This window comes from Dipodomys merriami, unplaced genomic scaffold (assembly GCF_024711535.1).
Source record: "Dipodomys merriami isolate MVZ:Mamm:240054 unplaced genomic scaffold, mDipMer1.0.p SCAF_26, whole genome shotgun sequence".
Classification (NCBI taxonomy): Eukaryota; Metazoa; Chordata; class Mammalia; order Rodentia; family Heteromyidae; genus Dipodomys; species Dipodomys merriami.
The window spans coordinates 12,541,500-12,564,375 of NW_027204048.1; the positions used below are offsets into that span (position 1 = coordinate 12,541,500).

The following is a 22,876-nucleotide window of genomic DNA, read 5'->3' on the forward strand; positions in this document are numbered from 1 at the left end:
TTCACAAGCGCATGCGCACACATACACACACACACACACATACACACACACACACACACACACACACACACACAAACACACACACACAGATGTCTTTTTTCAATGGCTCAAAACTAACATCCTTTTCCAATCCTAAAGCTTTGACATGTATTATGAATCTGTTTAATAAAGAACTACAGTAGCCAAGTTGCTGGTGGTTCACGACTATAATCCTACTACTTAAGAAGCTGTGATCTAGAAGACTGAGGTTTGAAGTAGACAAATCCCCAAGACTCTTATTTCTAATTAACCAGTAAAAAGCCAAAAATAAGATTTGGCTCAAGTGACAGAGCACCAACTATGAGTGAAAAAGCAAAACAGAATCAGTGAGAGAGAGAGAGAGAGAGAGAGAGAGAGAGAGAGAGAGAGAGAGAGAGAGAGAGAGAACACTCTAGTGTTTTTCTTTTTTCTATTTTGTTGTCAGTCATGGGGCTTGCACTCAGGGCCTAGGTGCTGTCCCTGAGCTTTTTTGCTCAAGGCTAATGCTCTACCACTTTGAGCCAATTTTTTGTTCTGGTGGTTTTTTGGAGGTAAAAGTCTCACAAACTTTCCTGCCTGGGCTGGCTTAGAACTGTGATCCTCAGATCTCAGCCTCCTGAGTAGCCAGGATTACAGGCCTGAGCCACCAGCTCCGTGCCCCATTGTATTTTTCTGACTGAAACCAAAGTCTGTATCCCAGATTAAGGACCCCACACCCCATCTACTGTGCTAAGATGCCACAGGAATCTATGAGAACTTACAATTGACTGGGAGAGACAAGCCATGAAAACAATGGTAGGATACAAGTCTGCAATGGGGTGATCAAAGAGATAATTACCCCTGACCCCGGCTAGACTGGCTTTGGGTTTCTATTGAAGCCCCAGAGATACTGGACAGTTGCCAGCAGCACTCAGCATCACGAGTGTCCTGATTTCCTCGTGCATTTAGGGAACACTCAGTATCCGTGAGATCATCCTGAACTCTCTGTGTCTTGACTATTTGCACATGATTGTTTAGGCCGCCTGCTTTTCGCTCTTCTAGTTGACCATTTCCTTAATCCATTATCAGTTCTTGGCAAGCCGAAGAAGAAGGGTTAGATTCAATCTATGAGGTCAATGTAGTTCAGCTACGAGCTAAAATAAGAAGCCTGATATAATTTTTAAGCTGCTTAACACAAACAGGGTAACTCTTAAGACAGACACTAAGGGCTGCCTCACTGTACTTACACACCCCAGGATTTCCATGTTGCTAATTTGGCTGAATGTTTTCCATAAGAGCCTACAGGGGGCAAACAGGCAAAAAGGGGTGATATATATAACTCAGGAAGTCATCATGAGACTACATCGTTCCTTAGAGAACAGGAGGCACTCTGCTCCTGCTGTGCATGTATGCATGCCCAGGGCTGCTATATACTCAGATTGTTTTAGGAATCCAGAAATAGGATTTTAATATGAAGAATCCCTTTTTGTGTCAGTTGTGGAGCTTGAACTTGGGGTGTGGGCACTGTCCCTGAGCTCTTTTTTTTTGGGGGGGGGGGTCTGGTCGTGGGGCCTGCACTCTGGGCCTGGGTGCTGTCCCTCAGCTCTTCAGCTCAAGGCTAGCGCTCTACCACTTGAGCCACAGCGCCACTTCCAGCTTTTTTTATTTTGCTTATGTGGTGCTGAGGAATCAAACCCAGGGCCTCAGGCATGCAAGGCAAGCGCTCTACCACTGAGCCATCTTCCCAGCCCTGTCCCTGAGCTCTTTTGCTCAAGGCTAGTGCTCTCCCACTTTGAACCACAGCACCACTTCCAGTTTTCTGATGGTTAACTGGAGCTAGGAGTCTCCTTCCTCAGGCTGGCTTCGGACTATGATCCTCAGATCTCAGCCTCCTGAGTAGCTTAGGATCACAGATGTGAGACACCAGCACCCAGCCCCATTTTTTAAATGAGCAACTGAACTAACAGCTTTAAGATACCTATACCTATTATCTATACCTATATCTATTTACATATATACTGAGTAGAGCCACAGCCCTGTAGGGCCTGGCCAGCCCATAAGTTACAGCTAGTTTGCCACCTCTGCGTCCTCTGAATGGAGGAAAAGAGGCAGGACAGAAAACAGTACAGAAGAAATGCTTGCAAGCTTTACTTCCCATGACTTTACAGTCTGTTTGGGAGAAAAATAACAACAGCAACCAACATGGCCCCATGTGGGGGGAAAAAAACTAACAGAATAACTCAAATGGTAGAAGGGCTAAGATACATGACATTTCATCATCTTGTGAGTCCTCATGAGCTCCTAGCTCACTGTGGCCTTTGGTCACTCCTTGACCACTGCACCTTCTGATTTACTATGTGTGCGTGAGGGGGAACTGGATGAGCCTGGGTACATCAGGGGTGAGCATAGCTTGTTGGAGGAACAGGCAAGGCTGGTCTGATCCTATCTTCTATCAGTAATTGGGAAAGGTAGTTGTGTGTACACATGCTTACCATGTTGGGCAGTGAGTTGTAGGTGCTGAATTACCCTGAGCTTCTTTTGGAGGACTTAATGTGATGCAGTGACTTCATAAACCCAATGGCAGCGTGCACATTCGTGAGGTCAGTGGTCAGTGGCACAGGAGGGCTTTTCTGTTGCTTGGACAAGAGTCAGGAATAAAACCAGGTCAGGAAAAGTTGCTTTCAATTTTGTGTCCTTAAGACAATATCTCGCTATCTAGCCCAGACTGTCGGCCTTAACCTCTGAAGTGCTGGAATTATAAGAAAAATATGAACAATATATAAAATATTAAAACTATTTTAAGGTATTAAGTAATATTTCAGTATGAAAAATACTGAAAACTCACAATAAACATGGACCTGAACATTGTCAATCACAGTGACTACCAGAATCTTCCTACCATGAGTGGAACCAAGCAGGTTTGAGAAAGAATATTGTCATGTGCTTGTGTTTTGTGTTTTACCACAAAGTGAGAGCCTTGTAAAGAAGTAGGAGGTAAAGCGTACGTGTGCTTTAAGGCTAGTATAAATTGAGATAAAAATATTGATGCCAGAGGTCCAAGCTTCTCTATCTTAAATGTAAAGAAATTCCCTAGCCCCGTCTACTCCCCCTCTTCCAAAACCAACAGATGGCTGGGAAGTTGGGTGATAGATGCCAGGTCACCTACCAGTTCTTGGTCAAGGAGATGATTAAAATCACCAGCCACAGGATGTCCTAATTTTGAAATCCTTCCATTGAAATAGCATTTCCCAGCCACCTGGGCATGGAGTGACATCAGAAATGTGTGTTGCCACCATTTGTTTCCCTCTTTTTTAACCTTGGCACATCTTACTCTTCCTTGTCCTGTTTCTCATTCCTTCTTGGGCCTGCCCCCTGGCAGAGTCTGGTTCTGAGAATACCAGGTGCTGTTGAGCTTACAGTAGGGGCTGACTCATTGGTATCAATGAGTCTCTAACCATTTTCCATCGTGTCTATAGGAAATCACCTAAACCAGGACACACGAAGGCTCAAGTCCTTCACCCCAGTGATCCAGTTTCTTTCATTTTCTCCTACTGTATTTTTGGAGACCTTGGTTGGGTTTCATTCCAGGGTCTCAGCCATTTTTCCTGTCTGTGGCAGCAGGCAGTGAAGAGGTAGGAGGCCCTAATGCTTGGCCCTGACCACATTTACAAGGACAGATGTCTTTTATTGTGTTTTAAAAAAACAAAACATGATAAGGCAATGGCCAAGAGTCACTTTGATGTAAGAGGAAGCATTTGTTTAAATATAACTCTAAAAGAGTTATATAAAATATAACTTCCCTGAGAAGACATGCAGCTGATAATATCCGCTGCCACTATCAAGAATTAGTGGGGGATGGGCTGGGAAGGTGGCTCAGTGGTAGAGCGGTTGCCTTGCATGCATGAGGCCCTGGGTTCAATTCCTCAGCACCACATAAGCAGAAAAAGCCAGAAGTGGCGCTGTGGCTCAAGTGGTAGAGGACTAACCTTGAGCTGAAGAGCTGAGGGACAGCACCCAGGCCCAGAGTTCAGGCCCACAACCGACAAAAAAAAAAAAAAAAGAATTAGTGGGGGCTCAAGTTGGAGGAAGATATCCCCCTCTATTCAAATGATAGTGCATATTTAATGTTGAACCATGTGCAGGAATTACCTATTCAAAAGTTGGATAAATGCATGTCAAAACTTGGGAGGAGAAGGGAGCTATGCTCTGACAATTCTTTAAAACCGTTTTAAAGGTGACCAAACATGCTCTTTGTCCTAAAAGAACCACATTCTGGCCAGCGCTAGTGGCTCATGCCTGTGATCCTAGCCACTCAGGAAGCTGAGATCTGAGGTTCACAGTTCAAAGCCAGTCCTGGCAGGAAAGTCCGTGAGACTCTTATCCCTAATTAACCACCAGAAAACGGAAGTGGTGCTGTGGCTTGAGGTGGTAGAGCACTCACCTTGAACTGAAGAGCTCAGGAAAGTGCCCAAGCCTAGAGTTCAAGCCCCATGACCAACCAAAAAAAAGAAAAAGAACCACAAAATTCTGGAACTCAGTGGGCACGTGTTTGTGTGTTCATTGGACAGCGATTATCATGAACTGTAACCACACTGGTCTCTGGGTGGAGGCACTGGCAATCGCGCTTGGACATTCTAAGCATTATTCACACAATTCACTTCCATCCCGATGGCTCTCAACCAGCAGTCATCTCCCGCCCCACCCCAGGCACATTTAGCAAGGTCGGGAGACATTGTTGTCTGCAAGTTGTCAAGAGGAGGTGGGAGAGAGATAGGAATGCCATCCTTTACAATGCACTCAACAGACCCCCAAGATGAAGATGCCTTTCAGTGTTTGTTGCTATTACCAAGACTGAAAAAAAATGGTTTGAAAAAAATTAACCTGGGCTGGGAATGTGGCTCAGTGGTAGAATGCTTGTCTAGCATGCATGAAACCCTGGGTTTGATTCTTCAGTACCACATAAACAGAAAACGCCGGAAGTGGCTCAAGTGGTAGAGTGCTAGCCTTGAGCTGAAGCATTCAGGAACAGCGCCCAGGCCCAGAGTTCAAGCCCCATGACTCTGGGAGGGGGGTGGGGAATTAACCTAAGAGGAGGGTACATATAAGTCCAACTCTATAAGATATTTATGATCCTGGACATGTTTTTCTCTCATTTCTCTCGATTTTCCCATTAATAAAATATCATGAATACCTATCCTGATTAGCTCATAATGTACTATGAGGATGAAATGTTTAGTGGACATGAACACAATCCAGGACAAAGTGTAGCCATAATGAAATCACTATTTTTTAATTAATGGAAGTGAGATACCTCTTCCTCTGTCCAAGGTAGAGGAACAGAGCCAGGCCGTCATATGACTGCCTCCCACAGGGCTGGACGTGGGGGAAAGTGGTTATTTAGCATCCTAGTGCCAGCTGCAATCAGACTGGGACTCTTAATGGGCAGTACTGGAGCAGAACACTGTGTCCTTCCCCACAGGGATGGCTTCTGATAAGAGGAACAAAACCATGCTCCTAATAATGGACTACCATTTACTTAGGTATATATTTATGTATGTGTGCCGGTACTGGGTCTTGAATTCAGGATCTGGATATTATCCCTTAGTTTGGGGGGGTTGTTCGTTTGTTTTATGCAATGCTGGTACTCTACCATCTGAGCCAAACCTCTACTTTTTGGTGGTTAATTAAAGATAAGAGTCTCACAGACTTTTTCTGCCTGGGCTGGCTTCAAACCAAGACCTTCATATCTCAGCTTCGTGAGTAGCTAGGATTACAGCTGTAACTAACCAGTGCCTGGCTACCATAAAGTTTTTGTTTTTGTTTTTGTTTTAGTGCTGGTCCTGGGCCTTCAACTCAGGGCCTAGGTATTGGACATGAGCTTTTTTTCCCTTAACACTGGTGCTCTACCACTTGAGCCACAGCTCCATTTCCAGCTTTTGGGGTGGTTAATTGTAGTAAGAGTCTCATGGTCTTTCCTGGCCAGGCTAACTTTGAACTGTGATTCTCCAATCTGTCTCCTGAATAGCTAGGATTATAGGCATGAGCTATTAATGGCTACCATTAGCTTTTTAAAGTTGGGCAGTAAGGAAGTGAGACTCATGGTTTACTGAAAGTAATTAAATAAACCCATTTGATTTAGAGACCTGTATGATCACAAGCCATTAACTTTCCAACCCCCTCCCCATCCCATGCAGATTCTCCACTGCAAATGCCCCAGTTCCTATATACTTTTTTTTATTAAGTTCTAAAGCACACAATTGCAAATCTGCCTTTTTTACCTTTAGGCAATAAGTGTTACATATCATTGAGCAAAAACAATCAGCAGCTTCAGATGAAAACCACTGAGGAAGCCTGCCCTCACGTCCATCTGTTTCTCTGAATGGTTCATTGTTAACTGACCTCCTTTTGCCTTCACTTGATGGAGCATCTTTATGGTCAGCCACATAGGTCTGCTGCCTTTTCTTTCCATCCGCTGACACTCCACCTTTAGGTCCCTAATTCCAACAAATATCACATTGGGCATCCTAGATTATTCACTGCAGGAGATAATATTTTACACTCCAAACCTGATAGATGGCTTTGTTCAGAGCTAAGAACAGTGCCTGAGGTTGTGTTTGCATGAATGGCAGGCTAAGAGGCTGGAGTGTTCAGTGATTCTGCAGCCAGTTGGGCCATCCAAGCTGTCCTTCTGTTTTTAGGGCACAACACTGCTTTTGTTTTCCTGTGAAAAGGCGGAGAGTATCAGCAAGCCATGTGCCCGCCTCCCTACGCAGCGTGGCCAGCAAAGCCCTGGTCTAGCCAGCAGGCCTCCTGTCTCACAGCCTGCCCATTTTCAAACAGCCTCCCCCTCCTTGGCCTGGACTGATTACAGAAAATTTTAAGGTGAAGCTCTTTAAACAAATAGAACCTACAAGAACTCAGAGAATTAGAACTCTAGTTTTAGTATTCTGAATTCTGAAAAATAAACTGGCCATGTAAATTAAGGTTTAGTCTTCATGAACTTAACAAATGCTCTTAAAGCATTTACTGTGTGCTTACTTGAAAATTTTGCTGTGGTATGGAGTTAAGATCATTGGCTGCTTGCATAATTCTGTTTATGAAATTTTAGTGCATTTATTCTGACCCTTAAGCCTACTTCTTCAATGAATTGTAGCATAATTATTACCACTCAGAAGTAATTCCAAAGCCTATGTTAATAAGAAATAACTGTATACCTGCTAAAATTCTAAGCACTTAAGAATGATTATGTTAGATAAGTTGATGTTAAGTGAAATGAACCCCAAGATAAGGACTCAAATGATTTTTCTTGCTTGCTATTGTTTCTAACATATTTATAAGATATTTCTTTGTTGTTTTGTATGTGCCTCCCCTACAGTATAACCCCTGTTTTCACTGTGTTTGAGTTGGTGTAATTTGGGGAAAAGAAGGGAAAAAAACAAATTGTTTAAATAGGGATACAGATGGACCCATTGCAACAATGAGATGTACAAGACGTTATGTCAAAAATGAACTTTACAACTTTGGTGCGAAGGGGGGGCAATGGGAAGAGATAGGAAGGGGAAACAAAGAAGGAGGCAACAATGCTTGATAAGAAATGCACTCATTGGGGCTGGGAAGGTGGCTCAGTGGTAGAGTGCTTGCCTTGCATGCATGAGGCTCTGGGTTCGATTCCTCAGCACCATATAAGCAAAAAAAGAAAAAAGCTGGAAGTGGTGCTGTGGCTCAAGTGGTAGAGTGCTAGCCTTGAGCTGAAGAGCTGAGGGACAGCGGCCAGGCCCAGAGTTCAGGCCCCATGACCGGACTCAAAAAAAAAAAGAAATGCACTCATTACCTTGCCCATGTAATTGTAACCCCTCTGTATGGTATTTTGACACACAAAAAAAAAATGATTACATTTCATCTTCATAAGAAACCAATGAAATTCTGTGTCTATGGATTTGGAATTCAAATATTTGGGAGAAAATTCATCTGTATTGAAAACAGGCTTGTCATTATTCTCTAAACAATTGCACCTACTTACATAACATTACAGGGTAAATTATATATAATGTATAATATACTATGAAATACATAATATACATATGTATATAATATGTAGATGCATGCTATACATAATATACTATACATGTATACTATGTAATACATAATACTATGTATAACAAGTAAGATAGAGACGATTTAAAGTATAAGGAAGGGTGTGTGTAGGTTATATGCAATCACTGCATCATTTTATATAAAGTTCTTGAGAGGATCTGGTATTTTTAGGAATCCTGCAATCAATTCTTTATGGGTACTGAAGGACAATTATACTATGTTTCCCATTTTACAGATGAAACAACTGAAGCACAGAGAGGCTGTTTCAGGGCATAGAACAAATAAGGGACCAAATAAGACTGGGATTCTAACCTTTCCTGTGTCTGCTTAGGGTCTCCAAAAATAAGGCTGGATTTTAACCCTTCCTGTATCCCCTATCAAAGAAAGGTCTAAACAGTGGTGTTCACAGAGAACTGCTGCCCACGACATCGAAGGGTTAATTCTCAGTTATCTGCTGTAGGAGATAAAGCCAGCCTTTTTTTTTTGGACTGGAAAGAAAAAGCGAATCGAAGTCAACAAATAACGTTCTCTCAGATTCAGCCAGTTTTCCTCATCCAATGTGCGTCTTCAGCTCTGAATACAGAATGTGAACTGCAGCTTAAAGAATACCCTTTTCTAGAAAGTACATGGCAGTTTCAAAATGAGAACTAGCTCGATATTTTTGAGCACTGTGAAAAACATTGGAAGTAAGATTTTTTTTTAAAGTGGCAATTTCAATTTTCTTTTTCGCTCTTGAGTGAAGGACGCAAAATTGACAGGAAAGGGCGTGAGCCGCCTGGCAGGTGTGACAGAGTTTGAATTGTCAAATTAGGCAGAGAATACATTTTAAAACCTTGCAGTCTGACACTTCTGCGGACTGTCACAAAAGATAATGCCTTGTGATGAATGTGCTCAGTAGCACACCAAGATCTGATAAAGAAAGCATTGGGAGAGAGAGTGGTTTGTTGAAGGTTACTTCCCCTGTGGGAACCAAGAACCCCCAACTACCCACATACATTTTGTAGTAAATTCTGTTCACTATCTGTGGGCCCTGTATTCATGACTTTTCATCTACCAGAGAAAGGGAAGGAGTCAGCCTGTGCCGTGGAAGTCATGATTTTTTTGACACCTTGAGCACATCCTGCTGAAGAGAAAGTAAGTCATCTGAGGTCTCTACGGGGACTGGCAAATTCCGATTCCTGGTCTTCCTGTATCTTTTTTTGTCTGACTCCAATATGTAGATAGTCTCAGACATCGCTAGACATACAGAGTAGGCCCCATTGCAAGGAACTGTTCAAGTTGTCCGTAGGTTTCTACTGCATTTCCCATAGACTGCCTTCAGATCTGTCATTTCTCCTCATCCAAAGTGAGCTGCTCCTGCTGTAAGGCTCAAGGAAAACCTGGTGATTGAATGTGCAGCCAAAATGCTGCTTTGAGCGCTGACTTTCTCATATTCCTGAGCTAAGATACATTTATTTATGTCTATGCACTTTGTTATTCATATATTTATTTAGCTTGGTACTATGCTAGAACCTTATGGGTGGAACAGAGGCCTAGACATAGAAAACCTTAATAATGCTTTCTTTGTCATCATGTAGACAACCATACCAAAATAAGCTTAATCAAATAATTACATCTTTTAGAAATTATCAAGTGTTATCGTGAGAAAAAAGGGGGTAGGAGTGGTGCTTTTTAAGTGAAGTATTCAGGTTTCCCTCTAAGGAGGTGACCCAGGGGCTGGAGTCATGACTATGGGAAGTAGATAGCTGAGAAAAGAGTAAAGACAAGGGCTTTCTTGACAAAGAGAAAGGCATTTATTAAAGTCTAGGTGCAGGAAGGAGCTGGGGGGATTCTAAGAACTAAGGAGAGAATCAGGTGACGGAGGGAGGTGGAAGGAGGCAAGAGAGGTGAGAGACGTAATTCTGAGCTGGGGTCAGTTTTGTCCCTTTTATGACACCAGACAATATTGCCATAACTGGAGGGAAGAAGTGGCTACTGGCATCTGGTAGGTTCCAGAGATGCTACATTATATCTCAAAATGCATGGGACAGCCCCTTACCCCCATTGGCTCCAAATAGTATTAGTACTACATTGAGAACTAAGAAGAAGCCTAGACTAAATAGAACAAGAGGCCTAAAGTTGGAGAACAAGTTTGAGATGCTGACTGTGTCCCGTTGGATACAAGCTGAGGGAATGTCAGCAATGAGTTATGATCCCAGGATTGGAGCTTGGGCTCCTGGGTACGTGTTGTGTCCATTGATGGAGATGGAGACAGATGATGAGGGAAAACGAAGTCTTCCAATTTGGACATATTGGTACAGCAACGTTTGTGAGCCCTGGAGAGGAAAAATCAAATAGGTGATTGGGAACTCTAAAGAAAGGAGTGGAGTGCAGCTTTGTCAAGCAGATCACAAGAACTGGTAAAATAGAGAAGAGAGGCCACGGGATGGAAACATATTTTGATAGAACCTCTAAGACCCACTTTCACACAGGAGAGTCTCAACTTGTATGAGCCGAGCATCCTTAATTGGAAAATGCAGAATCTAAAAAGCTCCAAAAATCTAACGCTTGAGTAACAACAAGAGCACAAGTAGAACCTCCTATAGCTAATTTTATGTGATAGGTTGCAAATACCCTAAAGTATAAGCATAAAGGTTATGTATAGCTTACATATGAAACATAAATGAATTTGATGTTGTTGTTTTTTTCTTTTGTTTTTATGCTGGTCCTGGGGCTTGAACTCAGGGCCTGGGCATTGTCCCTGAGATTCATTATCTCAAGGCTAGCGCTCTGCTGCTTAAGCCACAGTATCACTTTTTGTGAGTAGTTTATTGGAGATAAGACTCTGACAGACTTTCCTGTCTGGATTGGCTTTGAACTGCATTCCTCAGATCTTGGCTTCCCGTGCAGGATTACGGGCTTCCTGGGGATTACAGGCTTCAGCCAAATTCAGCGCCTGGCTGAATTTGGTGTTTAGGTTTGAGATCCAGTCCCATGATATGATTACAAATATTCCAAATTCTGAACAAATCCAAAAATCTGGGAACATTTCTGCTACCAATCATAATCAACCCATAGTCCTAAAATGAGCAAGTCTAGCTAAAATACTTCTTTCTAATATTCCTTTTTTTTCTGTTGCTTACAGAAAAAAAATCCCTACTCCAGAATAGCATGTGAGTCCTTTATAATCCATCCCCAGTGGACCCGTTTCTTGCCATCATTTTAGGTGCAAACAACTCTGAGCACACCGAATGTTTCATTTTTATCTTTTCCATCCTTCTTTCTTGGACACGTGCTGGTCACTCTATGATCTCTTTGTTCCAAAAACAGCTCCTTCATTGTCCCTGCCCACCCTCTTCGTGGGTGGGTAGGTGGGTGGGCGGTTACCAGTCATTCCTCCTTATACCTCACTCAGCTCCTTGCATTTACCTCTGTTATAGCATGGAGAGATACTGTGTTCTGTACTAATTATGTGCATTTAAAGCCTACCAGCTGTGCCAGGAGCATGCAGAGCAAGAATCTTGCCTGATCATTTTGACATCCGTATGGTCCCACAACGGCGGGTGGCACTCAGCGCTCAAGACATGTACCGCTTTTTCCTTCTTAATTCTAAAATTGTCATAAACTATCCAGCGAGATGGGTTCTTGGGCCTGGACTTCCAGATCGGCAATTAGAGGTGAGATATATTGAGATGCGTTGGAGATGGCATTTGAACTTGAGATATCTGAATCACAGGGAAGCATACTTGGAAAGGAGCTTAATTCCCTTTCTTTTTCTGTGTGACAGTTATTATGACTGGCTGTGCATGGGTCCTGCCAGGGTCTTTGGAAATTGGGTACTAATAATGTGTCATTGTTTAGTCCCCTTGACTACGAACTTGCTGGTCAGCTGTTCATAGAAGAGCTTCAGGAATGAACTTTATGAGATAGCTTTTTCACAACTCTATCACTTAAAAGGCTCTGTTCTTTCTTTCCAGCTGTTGGCCCAATGAAAGGCTGCCCCTAGGAAGGTGCTGATCATTGTTAGAAGGTCAAGATTTGGGGTTGGTTAGCAGCCCAGTTCCCATCCTAACAGTATGGCAAACACCCTTTTTTTGTGACATGAAAGGAACAAGGTCCATAGCGGCCCGTGAGCGAGCACTGTGTCAGAGAAAGTGAGAGGGAATGATCACATAGTGGCTTTAGAAGGGGGAGAGTGGGCTCTAACGCTGCACTTGGGACCCACGGCTGCAATGGTGGCAGGGAGCAGAGCCCTACCCTTGTGCCAGCTCTTTCCCCTCACCCCTATTGGCCCCTGGGGCCAGGATTGCCATGGGCAAACTGGACCTCGTGTAGACCGCTTATCATCTGAGCAAAATACTGCTATAGGATGGCTTGAGTACTTGGAGGGATCTGGAAAAGCTATGTTAAGTGAAGTAAGTCAGGCTCAAGAGAGACAACGCGTGCATGTTTCTCTCCTGTGTAGAAGCTAAACTTAACAGATAAATGTATGTGAAGCCTGCAGGGTCATATGAATATATAAGCAAACATCTTGACTGAAGTATGGTATATGCAGGGGAGGAGTCTGACTGCTTCAAGCAACTAACTTCAGTTTTACAAAAATGAATACCAGGAAACTGAAACATATTTTGGTTTTGCGGGGGGGGGAGCAATCCGGAGCCAGGTATTTTGAGTGGGTGGGTGGGGTTGGGAGAGATGGGGGACAATGATGGAAACGGTGACAGTGATCAAGATACATTGTACTCACAAATTGACATGCTGAATTGAAACTTCTATGTACAACCATTTAACAATAATTTAAAACTTTTTGAAGACAACATAAAGAAAGATAAATGTACTTTGGTAGGACAACACACTGGGAAGATGTTATTTAGCTGTGCAAATATTCACTTGCTATTATTGTGTTGTCCAAGCCCTCCCTCCCCCCGCACCAAGTGTCCACAGAATCAAAGCCCCAGGGGAACAGGGACTTAGCAGACCAGATAGAATTCAATACTCACGAAGAAGGCAGCAATATTGCCCTCAGCCTCTCCATGCTGGCATTCTACCCGGTGATTGGTATTGTGAATAGTCAGTCCGGACCTCTGTTCTCCATGGCTGTTTTTACTATTGACTATGAAGACCAAGAGTGCATTGGCATTCCGTTGTGAACGGAAATCTAATTTTGGTGTATTGAAGACAACTTACGTCTAGAGAGGGGGAACGTTTTGCTTACTCTTTGTCCTGTGAAATTTCAAGTTCTCTCTTGTACTTTTCCACCCTTGAGTCTCGGAAAGGGCCTCAGGAGTCCCTTCTCCTCCATCTTGGCCTTTGCACAGTCTAGCGGTTTGTCCTGGGGCAATAGAATTCTCCTGAGAAAACGAATGTCATTTGGCTCAAGGACCCAGCATGGGATAGAGTGGGGGAGGGTGTGTGGTGAATGACAAGATGGAGGGCAGTGGGGGGAGGGCCAGAGGAGGGCAGCAAGGGGAAAAGGAAGACAAGGCCCAGCTTTCCTTGCATGCATTTTAAAAGAAAAAAAATGGGGAAACTAAGCCACACAATTAGTACAGCCCCTCCTCCCAGATTATTTGTCACTTATTAATTATTCTAATCTTAGAAGCAAATCAGTTCCACTTCCCCCCATGACACACACACCTCCTATGTTTATTTTGAATACGACATTAAGTTTTAGGGGTATCTTAAGGTTGGAAATGCACAAAGTTGCACTGAAGAACAAAAATCCTCGGACACAGTCCTCTGAGATTGTGACTTATAAAAAGAAACTGCTTTTCAAGGAAGTATTCAATGTAAGAAAAATGTCAAAAGTTTCCATTTCTTTTTTTTTTAATTTGAGCATGCCATCTGTGCTGCATTGATGTTTGTCTCCACACTACTTATTCCTCATTTATTTCTGAGTTTCTTTTTAATATTTTAGATGCTTTGTAGATATATATTGGTAATTATTTGGTTTTGAATATTTGTAGTTTCTCAGTTGCTTCAAGAGAGCTCATACAGATGGGTGGGGAAAAAACTACATAGCTATGCTAAAGCTCATGATTTAGATAGAAAACCAGGAGGAGCCGGGCGCCAGTGGCTCACGCCTGTAATCCTAGCTACTCAGGAGGTTGAGATTTGAGGATTATAGTTGGAAGCCAGCCTGAGAAGAGAAGTCTGTGAGATTCTTATTTCGAATTAATCAGCAGAAAAATGGAAGTGGTGCTGTGGCTTGAGGAGATACAAACTAGCCTTGAGTGAACAATCTCAGGGATGGTACTCAGGCCCTCACGGTCAACCAAAAAAAAAGAGGAAGAAGAAGAGGGAGGAGGAGGAGAAGGAGGCGGAGGAGGAGGAGGAGGAAGAGGAGGACGAGGACGAGGAGAAGGAGAAGGAGGTGGAAGAGGAAAAAGAAGAGGGAGAAGAAGGAGGAGGAGGAGGAGGAGGAGGAGGAGGACGAGGACGAGGACGAGGAGGAGGAGAAGGAGAAGGAGGTGGAAGAGGAGGAGGAGGAGGAGGGGGAGGCAGCAGCCAGGTGACCACATACAGCAGGTGTCCAGTTGGCATCCCTTGGTCCTCATAATTCCTAATGGAGATGCACACCGATGGGTATACAAGGCCTGGAATACCAGGCCCTCATTCTCTACCCATAGGCCTCCATTTATATGCGGGAAGAATGTAAACCCACAGTCTCTCCTGAAACAGGACACATTACCAATATCCCTGAGTACTCAAGATTGACCTTTTCTCCTATTTTTTTCAATCTGATTCTAGTAATGCCTTGTTTTAATTATAATAATTCAAGTGCAAGATTTCTCATGGCATTAGTTAACTTTTAGATTTTTTTCCTGGTGGTTTTCTTTTTTGAATTTATTCCTCTAATTCATTACCTTTAGAATTATGAAGTCCTTACCTCTAAAAGGGTTTCTACTGTGACTCTCGTTGAAATTGTAATACATGTATTAATGAATTCAGGGAGAAATAGCATCTTTCAGCTAGCACATCTTTCCTTCCAAAAATGAAAGGTCTATATATTTGTTGTCTTTTATGCATGCCAATGTTTTTCTTTATAAATTGTGTGCCTATTTTTAGTTAAGTATATGCCTGTGTAACTTATGTGGGGATTTTTTGTTGTTGATGTTTGGGGATTTTTCTCCCTATTCTGAATAGAATTTTTTCCATTATGCTTTTCTAACTAGGAAACATCTTGATTGATGGGAGTTTATTGTGTCACCTGCCAACTTGATATTTTTAGATATTCCATTAGACTCATGACTGGTTCTTTAGCTTTTGTGCTCAAGGCTAGTACTCTACAGCTTGAGCCACAATTCCCCTTCTGGTTTTTTGTTGATTAATTGGAGGGAAGAGTCCCATGTACTTTCCTGTCTGAGATCCTCAGATCTCAGCCTCCTGAGTAGTTAGGATTACAGGCATGAGCCACCAGCCCCTGGTATCTCTTCTTTTTTCTTTTCTTTTCTTTCTTTCTTCCTTCTTTTCCTTCTTTCTCTTTCTTTCTTTTATTTCCTTTCTCCCTCCCTCTCTCTTTCCCTCCCTCTCTTTCTCCCTCCCTCCCTTTCTCCCTTCCTTCCTTCCTCCCTTCCTCTCTTTCTCCCTCCCTCCCTTTCTCCCTTCCTTCCTTCCTCCCTCCCTCCCTTCCTTCCTTCCTTCCTTCCTTCCTTCCTTCCTCTCTCTCTCTCTCTCTGCCTCTTCATTTTTTTCACTTCTAAGGACACATGATACTACATAGAACCCACTTAAACAATCCAAGACAATATATCAAGATCAGCAGATTAGTTTGCATCTTGTACAGGAACACATTTGTCATCTGAGATAACACAGTCACTGGTTCTTCATATTAGGACATAGACACTTTTAGGGGTTATTATTCTATACACACAATATAATTGAACACTTTCCTCCTCTGTGCACCTACAGTTCTTTGTCATTCTTGATCATAGTATTGTCACTCTGCCCTGAACTCTCTTGACATTGAATGAAGCCCTGAAGTGTAGACTCTGTCTCATATCTATACTTCCTATCCTTCCTCCCTTTCTCACCCCTCTACTTTATCACTCTCCCTCTATATAAAAAAAAAAACAAACCCAGAAAAGACACCTCCAATATCTAAATCTGCTTATAATAAATTTATGTGATATGAGGCCATTTTTCAAGCTGGGTGTCTATTACCTTCCCTGTGATTGAACCACAAATATGGCTTATGTGTCTACTGTTACCAAATAGCAAATAATCTTTGAACACACTTTTAAAAGTCAAATTTTTGAGCTCATTGCTGGAGATAGTGTGATTCTCTTCTTACTTCCTGGACTAGGATGTGTCTCCATTTGCCATATCATTTTTCTGTGTTTACCAAAGCAGATCATGTTTATAAAGCATGCCCAGAAGAAGGAAGTGATATATGGAAAATATCTACATGGGGTATGGAGTCAAATGATCCCTCAGTTGGAATCAAGGGCTATAAATATGCCAGTGACTTTATATGTACTATGGGACTGGGATTTTCCATCTTTCAGCACATGGTTTGGATAAACTAAGATGGATTTATTTTTTCAGAGTTCTTTGAAAATGGAACATTAGCTATCCACAGAGATTTAATCTTATACTGGAAGGGGAAAAAATGGAATAAGGTCATCACCGCTGATGACAGGATTAGTACTTTTTTTCCTTGAAAATAATTCAGTGGGGCTTTTTTTTTTCCAGTTTGTTTTTTGAATTGCAAAGAGTCACTGTCATTTGAGTAGAAATAGAGGAAATGATTACTTTAGAAAGGAAAAGGATTGTTGGGTAGGTGGAAGTGACATTTTCTTCATTGTATTCTTAGAAACTTAGACTTTCAGAGTTGGAAGTACCTCTGATAAAACTGCTCATTAACATAAAGGGAAACAGAAGGTAAAATTGTGTGTGTGTGTGTGTGTGTGTGTGTGTGTGTGTGTGTGTGTGTGTGTGTGTGTGTGTGTGTGTGTGTGTGTGTGTGTGTGTGTAATTGGAGACAAGAGTCTCACAGACTTTCTTGTCTGGGCTAGCTTTGAATCATGACCCTCAGATCTGTCTCCTGAGTAGCTAGGATTACAGGTGTGAACTAATAGTTCTTAGCCAAAATCTTTTAAGTCCCCAGGATGAGCATTGACTCCAGGCTGAAATATGTGCCCCCCCAACAAAGCTGGAGTCAAACCCAAATGCATGGATCATCAGGCTCTCTGGGCCTCTGCATTTTTCTCTGCACTTTTGATGGTGCCCTCTGGTCCCCTGCACCTCCATATCACCTTAAGTGCCTCTCATGCTCCTGTGGGGCCTAAATACTCTGGAGAATATTAGACTTCATCTGTTCTCCAGACCAGGAGTGTACCTGTATCCACACAAGTGGGTGTGTGGGTAGGCACAGTTGCATGCACACACATTATTCCAGGGCATTTTTAACAAGCAGAATGAGGCCAAACGTGATGGGAGATGTACTTTAGGACTCGTCCTTGCTTCTTTATTGTCTTTTGCACTTGGCATTGTGCACCGAAATGTAAATTCAAGCAACCATGCCGTTTTCAAGCATTGTTCTTGACAAACCTTTACGAGAAGCCATCTCAGCGTTGGGGACAATGTGAATGTAGAGCATGGCACGAGCATCACCATGGCACATTCACCTGTACCTAGTAGTCTCATTTTGCCCTGGGTGCAGCCTGAGAGATTTGCTCTTAGATGAAGTCATGGTTCTCAGCGGGGCTGAGTTTGTGTCCTGCAGGGGATATTTAGCAGTGTCTAGAGATAATTTTTCATTGTCAAATCTGAAAAACAAAATGGTGCTTCTGGCATCTAGTGCCTGTGGTGATGTTTTTGGTATCAGAAACCAAGGACACTGCTGGACATGCTGTGGGACGTAGGGTCTCCTAACCCCCAAAAGAAAATTACCCCATCCAAAGTGTCCATATTGCCGCTTGAGCCACAGCTCCACTTCTGGATTTTTGGTAGAAAGTTGGAAATAAAAAAATCTCATGGACTTTTCTGTCCAGGCTGGCTTCCAACCACGATCCTCAGATCTCAGCCTCCTGAGTAGCTAGGATGACAGGTGTGAGCCACCAGTACCCAGTTCCTTTTCTATGTCTTCTACAAACTGTGCCAGTTCAGGAATGGGGCCTGGTTAAGTCTCAGAAAACCCACTAGGACAGCAACTGTTGGTAGAGGAGAAAGTCAAGGAGATAGGAACCGCTTGGGAGGCCACTACAGCACGTCTCCTATATGATGTGCTACTTGAGGACAGGTGTAGTGAGAATGATTTGTATTTCCTTGTTCCTTTTTGACTCTTTGAAAGAAAATTTCCATATTGTTTGGGTAGTTTTCCCCATTGCCAGGTGGTTACATTCCAAGCAAATTAAATCATGGAGGGAGAGACACAAGTGTTCCCAATCATGCTCATTCTGTAGGACTGGTGGCAAATGCTCCTTCACCCACACAGATCCAACAGCTGTGTGCCTCAGGCAGGCCTGGCTGGCCTTTGTCCGGCAGCCCCTGGTGCTCAGTGGAAAAGACCCAGACTGTTTGTGCTCACTTCAGCTTTACAGACTCTGCTCCTCTTGGGAAAATCCATTCACTACCCAGTTGGGCTGTAGACAATTTTCCCAAGCCATATACCATGCTAGGTATGTTTATTTCACATGCCTGCCTGTTTCTAAGCAACTGTCCTTGTTGCCTTCTAAAGCCAAGTATTAAATACTGTTGTGAGAAGGAAGATTAAAGAATTCTGCACCGGCCCTGTCAAATTGGGCCTGGAAGAGCAAAAATAAAACCGTAGGTGTGGCTTCAGAGGCCAGGAGATACTGTTAACTGAGGCATAGAGTGTCTGCATGAAGGCAGGATCAACAGTAAGCAGGCCTTTTGTACAGCAGACACAGGAACGTGTACAAGACTGTAACACAGGAGTCTCTGGACTGATAACTCCTGCTTGTGCGTACCTTGAAAATGGGCTGCATGGTCTATACAGGGAAAGCCCTACTGTAGGATTATGCATCCATAACATTAAGAGCTGTGCTTGATCTGTTCACATCATCTCTCATTCTGCAGTCATTGAGCCAACATTGAGTTGAACCCTGCAAACTATGATTAGATGACAGATAGGTCAGCGTAGTTGGCCAGAGGTCTTGGCTACAGAAATGCACCACAATTTCTTCTGTTCCTAGGGAAGGGGAAGGAAGCCACTGTCTTTTGAGTAATCAGCATTAGCCAGGCTCTGCCAATCGTGTTGCAGAGCAACTCATCCATCAGCTAGGGCCACCAAGGGTTCTTTTCAGACTGGGCCATTGGATGACTGGTTTGTTGGGATCAAGTTAAGAGTCTGTAGAAACCTGTTGAGAAACCTGTCACATTGCCTGACAGTTCAGAAAGATGTCAGCTGTCATGGGAAAGAACCCTGAAGTAGATATTGGTTGATTGCTCAGATACCAACTTGTATGAGCTTAGGCAACACCAAAACAATTTGATAATGCTTTCAGAGTCTGAGAGAAAAGGATTCCACAGAAACCAACAGCTCCACAGTATTGACCCAGCTTCCACTGCTAGAAGTGTGAAGCAAGGCTGTGTCTTCCTGCTACACTTGTGAGAAGTGATTACCAACTTCCCTTTTCTCAGTATCAGTTTTACTTTAAAAAGTTGTCATCTGCCAGGCACTGGTAGCTCACACCTATCACCCTAACTACTCAGAAGGCTGGAGATTGCAGTGCAAAGCCAGCCTACATCCTAGAAATTTAGGAGATTGAGGTTAGGAGGATCATGGGCTCAAGGCCAGCCAGCTCAGGCATATGTGTATGACCCCCTTTTCAACAAATAATTTGGGTATAGGAGTATGCACCTGCCAGTCATCCTAGCTGCTTAGGAGGCTCAGATCAAGAGGAGAGTGGATCTACGCCAGTGGGGGCAGAAAGGTCTGTGCGATGCCATCTCAACCTGAAGAATCAGGGCACAATGGCATATACCTGCCATCTCAGTTATATCAGAAAGTAAAATATGAGGTGGCATTTCAGGTATGTGCCTAGGCAGAAATGAGACACTATCTTAAAAATAAACAATGCAGGGCTGGGAAGGTGGCTTAGTGGTAGAACACTTGCCTTGCATGCATGAGGCCCTGGGTTCGATTCCTCAGCACCACATAAAGCAGAAAAGCCAGAAGTGGCGTTGTGGCTCAAGCGGTAGGGCGCTCGCCTTGAGCTGCAGAGCTGAGGGACAGGGCCCAGGTCTGGAATTCAGGCCCCACGATGGACAAAACAAAAAAAGGGCTAGGGCCATGGTTCAGTGATAGAGGCTCTGCCCGCCAAGCATGAGGTTCTGAGTTTAAATCCCAGGACCACAAAAAAAAAAAATTAAAGACAAATTTTTAAAAATGTGAAGTTAACATCCAAAGAGGGCAAAATTGAGCAGCTTTCTGTCGTGGTTTTCAGTAGAGCAACCATATTGGGAGGGGAAAATGAATTTAGAACAAGCATAGAGCCAGGTGCCAGTGGCTTACACCTATACTTGTTGCTCCTCGGGAGACTAAGACCTTGAGGTTTGTGGTTTGAGACCAGCTGAGACAGTAAAGTTCACTAGACTTCATCTCCAAAAGAACCAGCAAAGCCAGGTGCTGGTGGCTCACACCTGTAATCCTAGCTATTTAGGAGGCTGAGATCTGAGGATTGAGGTTCAAAGCCAGCCCAGGCAGGAAAGTCTGTGAGACTCTTATGTCCAATAAACCACTAGCAAACCAGAAGTGGCGCTGTGGCTCAAGAGGTAGTAAGTGGATGGAACATTTCCTAAAAGTGTACAGATGGATATAATAGATCCATTTACATGTGTTCTCAAGACTCTCCCTACCAAGGACACAGTGTCAAAACTGGAATCAAGCGTTCTCTGCCCACGTACCCTCTGTGTACCACAATTACAGGATCACGTTGTGATCAAGGTAAGATGCTCCTGCACTCCCGCCATACATTCCCCATTAAAACTAGGAATCCTAGTTTCTAAGACCATCTATTTCTTGAACTTGGACATTTAGACAAAACAACCAGCTTCGGGTCCTAGTCCATTCCATCTTTAGCGCCCCCCTAATCTCCTAGCGAACTGACATTTCCTCCCTGGCCTGGTTGGTATCTGTCTGGCCTCTATCATGGTTTCTCAGGTGAGTATGTTTCTCTCAAGTGCCAGAGGTGTTAATAGGCCCTATTGTAAGGAAAGCACCCCAGGCCCTTGAAAGAAGAGCATGATCTGACCCCAGCTGGACACCCAGACTGCAAAGAAGGATGGAGGAGCAAAGCCCAACGTTCTGCCTCCGGCTTTACACCTTCTTACCAACCAGCTTTGTGACGAAAAGTAGAAAAAGAGAGCAGAAAGTTTCCCCAGTTGCCCTCATTGGATAAGCTCCACCATTGCGAATTTTGCAGATCCGAGCAAATGTTGGGAACCACCACAACTGGCAGAATAATCTGAGCTTCAGGCATCTTCTGCCACCAGGGGCTGTGAGATGCTAAGAAAGGGGTTGTCACAATCAGGTTTCAGTCTGCTTCTCTAAAATGAAGATTTCTTCCACACATAAAATACGATCACGTCTACTTTCTGATTTATTTTCCACTGTTTGTGGCTACCGACTGGAAGATACTTGATCTGTGATCCTCAGATCTCAGTCTCCTGAGTTACTACAAATACAGGAGTGAGCCACTAGTACCCCAGCCTTGGGTCTTTTTTTGTTTAACATTCTCTTGGCGTTGTTTTCCTATGGCTTCTATCAGACAGGTTTCATAATGCTGTTAAATAGTCGCTACTACAATCATTTAAATACTTGGATTTTAAGAGAAAGGTTATCCTCCTTTCCCATTCTTTCAGAAAAGAAATGTTAGCCATAGAAATCTAGAGAGAATTCATTTTTCTCACCTTTACTCCCCTTCCTTGGTTCCTTGACTATGTCCCCAAATGGATAATTAAGGGCAGCACATGGAAAAGAGATTTAAGATATAAAAGAGAACATTGCCAGCAATGGTAGCTCTCATTGTCAGGCTACCTATCACTGTATTTTTCCATTTATAATTATTTTTGTCATGTGTGTGATTCTAATTTAGCAAACATAGCCCTTCCCTTCCTTCTAAATCTTATATTCCTGAGTTTTGCCTTCCTCGTCCATGAATACTATTTATCCTGTGACAGAGAATGTAAGTTATGTATACAATATGATACATGTTGCAAGTATATCTGAAATATATTATTTCTCATCTACTATTATCAAGAGAATTTAAAATCCAAAAAGGAAGAAAATAAACAAGCAGAGATTTGAAAGCAGGGCAAAGCTAGTTTTATTTCTGTTAGGCCTGCTTCTATTCCATTTATTAAATTCCTCATTATTTCTTTTTTTTTAATAGATCAAGAAGCTTGGTTGTAAACAAGTTAAGGGACTAATTCAAATTTATTCACAAATGAAAAAAAATCCAGTAATACTGGCTTCCTAATAAGAAGCTTCACTTCTGTCTTTGTTGAATTTTGATAAACGGATGAGCTCTCTGCTTTTATAGTTTACCTCTTGAATTAAGTAACTCCTGAAGAGTGACCAGTGGCCCTGCTAGCCCCTGTCAGAGCACTGAGAGATGCTGGGTTATTTCCTGTCCTTGGATATTTAGGGTTGTTCACATTACTTCCTCTCCTTTTTTAAAACTGAAAAGTCAGTAGCTGGAATAAGAAAGGTCTGAGATCTCTCAGGTAGCAATAAAAGTTGTAACAAGATCTTGTATACGACTGATGGTCCTACATGTACTATTATGTTTCTCAGCAGGTCTTAGGCTAATTGTCTATGTCTGTCTGTCTGTCTGTC

At 42.9% G+C, this 22,876-nt stretch overlaps 1 protein-coding gene across 6 annotated transcripts in view; it reads left to right on the top strand.

The window, feature by feature from the left end:
* Window positions 1–22,876, top strand: part of Pip5k1b (phosphatidylinositol-4-phosphate 5-kinase type 1 beta) — a 244,680-nt gene that overhangs the window by 111,104 nt on the left and 110,700 nt on the right. For 2 of the 6 annotated variants that reach the window (XM_070035691.1, XM_070035692.1), the window contains exon 1: window positions 11,601–11,747. The exons of the other annotated variants lie outside the window; for them this stretch is intronic. In XM_070035691.1, coding sequence (XP_069891792.1) covers window positions 11,616–11,747 — 132 coding nt within the window. In that variant the 5' untranslated portion in view covers window positions 11,601–11,615. Of the gene's footprint in view, window positions 1–11,600; window positions 11,748–22,876 lie in introns of those variants that run through there. 6 annotated transcript variants of the gene reach the window in all.